The 6000-nt window shown below is 46.7% G+C and overlaps 1 protein-coding gene across 1 annotated transcript; it reads right to left on the reverse strand.

The window, feature by feature from the left end:
- Positions 1-1032: 1032 nt before the first annotated feature.
- On the reverse strand, positions 1033-3324 carry MYCTH_2308049 (uncharacterized protein). The gene is made up of 3 exons (XM_003664808.1): positions 2708-3324; positions 2044-2644; positions 1033-1979 (listed from the first exon to the last, which is right to left on the reverse strand). The coding sequence occupies exons 1-3, from the start codon at positions 3003-3005 to the stop codon at positions 1073-1075; spliced, it is 1806 nt and encodes a 601-aa protein (XP_003664856.1). The 5' UTR covers positions 3006-3324; the 3' UTR covers positions 1033-1072.
- Between the last annotated feature and the right edge of the window lie 2676 nt (positions 3325-6000).

Below are 6000 nucleotides of genomic sequence, written 5' to 3' on the forward strand. Positions count from 1 at the left end.
GCAGATCAAACAAGGTCATTCGCCTTCTAGAAGGTCTTATATGCCCTGGCCTTCGCAGGTCAAGACGGTTCAGAGTCCCTGGCCAATTACAGCTAGGTAGGCTTACCGGAAACTCGGAGAAGAGGACTGACTGGTGCTGGGGAGAAGGGGGAGGTGGCGGGGGGATGGGGGTTTAGCATGCCTGAACCAAGATCAGGCTGTGGGAGAGGCAGCCTCAAGAGCCCGCGGCGTATGAGAATAAATGTCCTGTCACTACCTAGGCACCACCTGGTTTGCTAGCAATGACAGCTGTCCGGGTGTTGTTGGGCTGTCCTCAATAGGTAATTAAAGGGATAACCATTCAGCTTAACTGTATTACGGCTAATCGGAGTGTCAGACAACATCTGACGTAGATGGATACATTAATTACCCATCTCCCCACCGGACCGAAACACGCTCTGAGTCAGTGCCAGGATCGCTCGATAGCAGATATCCATGGGCGTTAGTGTGCGAATGCCACAGGAAGGATTCCTGAAAGATGCGAGTTATCAGCGTGTTGACTGCTGAAGTACATAATTACATCGCCCAACTGCGTCCTAGCAAATACAAGAGAGATCCGTCGATCAAGGTCCAAGGCAAGACCTACGAAGCTGGCAGAAAGCGTCATGGCGGCCCAGAGCAGCGGACACGCATAGTTTAGATCGAGAGCACGAAGCACCGTCTAATTAATTAACATACAAAGTATCCAGCATCATGCCAGACCCAAGACCGAAACGCATCTCACCATCTCCAAGCTTTGCGGTATGAATTACGCATTAGCAATAATCAACTGACTATGTATAACGCATATACAAGAAGCTGAACGAGAAGAAAGGCGTCAGAATTAGCCCAGCGAAACAGCTGTATGAGAGCACGCCCGTGGACGACCCAGTAAAAGCAACCCTCTGAACTCCTCCCTCGTGACAATAATCTTTCTTCCATATGGGAACATGATGCAAATACCCCGCCGCCCCTATCCACTTCCCATACTTACCTATCCATACACCCCCCCCCCCCACCTCTTCCCAATAACCATTACATCCACTCTTTTGCCCTACTTCTTCTTGATATGCTTGACCGGATGTAGAATCATATTTGGCAGCCACAGCTTTCCGTCCCACTCCTTGATGATCCAAGGTCTAGGCTCCTTATCGCTCAGCTTCCGCCCATACCACTCATTGAACACGTGCTTCGCCCAGTTTGACTCCCACCAGAACGACAACCCGAACCCTCTCGGGTGGTCATTGTTATCGGGCCCCAGGCCGGTAGAGCTCGCGAGGGGACCGCCGCGCCACCACCCGCGCCTGTTCTCCACGTCGTCGTTGTCGCGGTGGAAGACGGGGTGCTGCGGGAAGCTCAGCTTCAGGCCGTGCCACAAGGCAAACGACGGGAGCGTCGCCTCGGACGGGATTCGGATGCCGAGATCGAGCTGGGCCTGGTGAATGGCGAGCAGCAGGGCACGGGAGCCGCGCTGGATGGCGGGCGGGCAGTAGAAGCGCGGGGTGCGCACGCCGGTCCGCAGGCCGTAGATCCAGTCCCTAAAGATCCAGGTGTTGGGCGTGTTGGCGTTCTGGCAGAAAGCGGTCAGGAGCGCGTCCGCGTCCTCGCCCACACCCCACTCGAAGTTATCGTCGCGCGGGTCTGCCACCGGCGGTTCCGGCCCGATCGGGAGGATCTCGCGCACCCGCATGGGACCCCAGGCGTGCGAGCCGCCTTTGTTCGACTCATTGACGACGCGGAAGAACTCGCCGTAGTCGCCCGTCTCGGCAATCATGTGCAAGAAGCTGGACCGCTCGAGGGACTGCTTGCGGGGCTCTCTGCGCGCGGCGGCGGAGAGGCTGTCGAGGAACTTGCCCGCGTCCCCCATGAACCGCATGTCGAGCTCAACTTGCCAGAAATGGTCGAATTCGGGGTAGTGCAACGCTAGCAGCTGCATCGGCTGGAAGACTTGCCATATGGTCCTGAGATACGGTTAGATCTCGCGCGTTGACAAGGGGAGAGAAGGGAGGGGGGGATATGGCTTACAAGTGCTCCTCGACCCGGGGATACCAGCTGTCCAATAGGCGGTTAGTCCAGAGGAGCGTGATCGACTGAAACTCGGGCGGGACGCCTGCGTCCTCCATCCCCTTCTTGTATGCCTCCTCGGACGCGAAGATGTCGTTCTCGTAGCCCTCGTAATCCTTCATGTCGACCAGCAGGATGACCTGGTACTCGCCGCCCGTCTTGAGGGCTGTCTCGGCGACAAGGGAGCGGAGGTAGTACATATCCTCGGGCAGATACTCAAAACCGCGCCAAGCGCGCACGACAACGGCCGTCCGCCTCGTGGGCTGGAACTCGTGCCAGTGGCGGACCTCGGGGACCTTTGCGACGTGGCGAAGGGCAAAACGGGGGGGGGTTACACGCGTATCATCAAACCGGGTCGCGGAGGCCGGGAAGCGGTGACGGTTGCGCTCGAAACAGTCGTTTTGCAACTGGCCCCAGTCAACCTGGTTCCAGTCTACCCTCGACCTGTTGTAGTCTTCTCTTTCCTCTCCATAACCGTATGGCCCGTATCGCCGGTCAACATTCATCACGGTGAGGTCCAGGCCCGTTTCTTCATAGTTGCCAGTCCAAGGTGTGGGATAAGCTGCCGGATGGCATGTTAGCAAACTGAAGACCCTGATAAAGCGGGGGACGGTTCTTCACATACGGCCGTTGATCTCGCTCGTCTGCAAATCGTCATCGGGACTCTCCCCAAGCAGGCGGCCACGGGGCCCGTAGCAGGCAACTCGCTCAGCCAGCGGCGGCAACACATTGTGCGTAGGCATGCGCTTCGGTTGTTCTTTAAAATCCGGCGTCTGGTTCCCTAGCTCGGCCCATCGCTCTGAGACGTTCCCGCCAAACTGCACGCCGAGGGCCCAAATGATGCATATCGCGAGAGCAATAAAGAGCGTCTGTCGCGTAAAGAGGCGCCTGGTTCTGGCGCCTGCCAGCCCGAGGGCTTTCATTTTGACACCTGGATGCACGTGGTTGGCCGGCGTGTTATCATCGGGGTCGCTTGCGCTCGGCGATGGCAGCGACGGCCGTCGAAGGACGGATTCGTACTATTATTGCGCCACGGAGAGAGGCATTCGGTGAATCAAACGAAGGTATGCTGCTCTGAAGGCGATAACGAGCGGAAGCTAGAAATGACGCGCTGAAACAAACGGAAGAGAAGGGACGAGGGGTGAAACGCGACGCTGTTCGAACAGACTAAAAAAAAATCGAGATTGAAACGTCGGAAAGAGTTGGAGGAGCATCAGCACGCCCCTCCTGAGAACCCCTGACAATGGAGTTCCATGGAACAGCCCCCTAAGGATTCTCGGGTTCTTGGCATCCCAGTTAGCGATCCATTCGATTGGCTGTTTGCTAGAAGACTCCACAAGCTACTCCGTGAGCTTCTTCGGCTGCTCATCACGAAGGCCACTAGGGAGCGAGTTACTGCGTAGAAGGCAGTGCACAAACCATTTCTTAGCTGCGTGCTCATGCTGAGAACGAAGAGTATTAAGAGTATGCAACTCCTCCGTATACACAACAATTTTTGGTAGGCGCATATTCTGTTCGCGTTTTTATGCTTTGCAGGGACCAAATCTGCCAGACACGGGGGTCTTGATTGCCGATCACCGTTGCCTTTCGGGTATGTATATAGGGTACTCTGATAACGCAGGTACTTACCTATCAGTTCACAGACATACTGCAAGGAGTATAATCCGTATATACGGATTACAGTACATTCTACGGAGTATGGGGTATGCCGGCAATCTCGGATATCAGATAACGCGATTGGCGATAACTTACAGGGGCGTTTCCTTCCACAAATGCCACCATTGCCACCTACCCGGTGGTTAGTTACTGACTAATTAGTTCAGGACTACCACCTGTCTCCCGACAGGTAGGGCCAAAACCCCCAGATATACCAATATAGCCGGACAGGTATACGTCCAAATCCGCGTCCAATTTTACTAGCCAACTCCCTATATTCAAAGACATAACTACTACTATAAGCCTAGTTAAACCTACTCTCCTATATACAATGCCTCTAACTAACTAAATCTAGGAACCAGCTAGTATATAGGCCGCTAAATGGCTCCTTACCGCTTAAGCTCGATACCTAACTAGCTATTTACCCTATAGAAAGTAACCTAGTATTTGGTATATAGTTTAGCTATTTAAGACTAGAAAGACCTAGGTTAGCTAGTACTTAAAGTGTTTAAAGGATATTAAACTTCTAGCTACTGGTAATGATATAGTTAGAAGACCTTAGTCGCTTCGAAATGACGAAGATTTAGCCCTTAAAGGATATATATATTAGCTTATTAAATCTAGTTCTCTTACTACTAAAGATTTTCTCTAAGATACTACTAACTGTTTATAAATATATCATAATCCTCCTTACCTTCCTATTAATAAGTACTAGTAGTCGTATTAAAAATAGGATTATCTATAGTTTTAGCCGATATTCTTTAAACTAGTTAAAGTAAACCGACTTTTAGCCGAGTAGTAAGTAGAATAATTAGAGATATTCTTTAATAAGCTTAAGGATACTATTAAAAGCTTTAAGATTATTATATCTAGCTATTAGAATATAGATAAAACTAGATATATATTTATAATATTAAATAGGTAGTTTAAGATCTTAATAGTTAAGATAGATAAGAAGAAGAAGGTTAGTATCTTTTTCTTTTCTAAGTATTAGTTTAAAATATTAATTATAATATTTCATTAGCTAGAGATTCTAGACCTTTTATAATTAAGAATTAATAAGTATAATTAGTATTAGAAATACTATTAGTAATATTATCTTAGTATTTTATATCTTTAAATAATAGTTATTAGAAGATTAGAATATTAAAAGTCTTAATAAGGAGATATAATTTTATAAGTTAGAGATAGTATTTAATAATATTAAGATTATAATAGATTAGATATAATATTTTAATAAATATTTCTTTACTATCTATACTAAGTTCTAATAATATAATATAAGCTTTAAAGAATGGTTTAGTTATAACTATTATAACTATAGTCTTACTCTTGGTATATACTTTATTAACCTAGATAATATTACCTTTAAAGATTTAATCTATATAACTATACTATTAGAAGAATATATATATTAACTACTTATCCTAGATAACTTTATAAGATATTATAATCTTAAACTTTACAAATACTACCTCTTATTTGACATTATTATTATCTTCCTTCTTTCCTATTTAATATACTTTATCTAGTTAATAAATATAGGAGTCTTTTATTATTTTAAGGAAGTATATTAATAATATCTCTAATAGGTAGTTCGAAATAGTAATCTTATATTTACCTAGGTAGACTTTATTAAAGGATTTTAAGAAATCTAGAAAGCTAGTTTTGAACGCTAAAATATTATAGTAAGATTCGAAAAGTGTGACGAACCCAACTCAGACTTCTTCTAAAAGGGTTCAGACGAAGGTAGATTGAACAGGACAAGCAGGCAGGTCGTCTAAGGGATTCGGTAAAGCCAAAGGGTTTACAACAACACTTAGAGTTGTCTCTCACAGTGATCAGCAATGCTTGGTATAAGTACTGTGATTGTAATTATTACCACTGGTAAACTCTTAGAGTCCACCTAACGAGTGACTAGCTAGCTATATATACATAATTGTCTATCCCTCTTTACTAGTTATCACTAGTACCATTTCTCCTTTTACTCCGTGATTCCGCGTTATCGACGGTAATATGTTATTATCACCAGTGAAGACCTTAGTCTTGGCGGTGATAATCTTCTGATTGGTCCGTCAAGTGATTGGCTGTCGGAATGTCCCGTGTCCTAGCTATAGCCTGCCAGGCCGTCTATATGCTTATTCGTAACACAATACCCCTCCTCTAAGGCTTTTAACCCGAAAGCTCTCTTAGGCTATTTTAAATAGTGCTAATACCCTTTGCTTGTAAGTACTATATTCTTTCTGTTTCTACGTTACGGTC

The sequence above is a fragment of the Thermothelomyces thermophilus genome, chromosome 5, assembly GCF_000226095.1.
Source record: "Thermothelomyces thermophilus ATCC 42464 chromosome 5, complete sequence".
Taxonomy (NCBI): domain Eukaryota; kingdom Fungi; phylum Ascomycota; class Sordariomycetes; order Sordariales; family Chaetomiaceae; genus Thermothelomyces; species Thermothelomyces thermophilus.

Coding starts and splice junctions, on each gene's coding strand:
- MYCTH_2308049 (XM_003664808.1), bottom strand. CDS start 3,005: ATGAAAGCCCTCGGGCTGGCAGGCGCCAGAACCAGGCGCCTCTTTACG. Junction 2,645..2,707: donor GACGAGCGAGATCAACGGCC/GTATGTGAAGAA, acceptor GCCATCCGGCAG/CTTATCCCACACCTTGGACT. Junction 1,980..2,043: donor CCCCGGGTCGAGGAGCACTT/GTAAGCCATATC, acceptor ACCGTATCTCAG/GACCATATGGCAAGTCTTCC.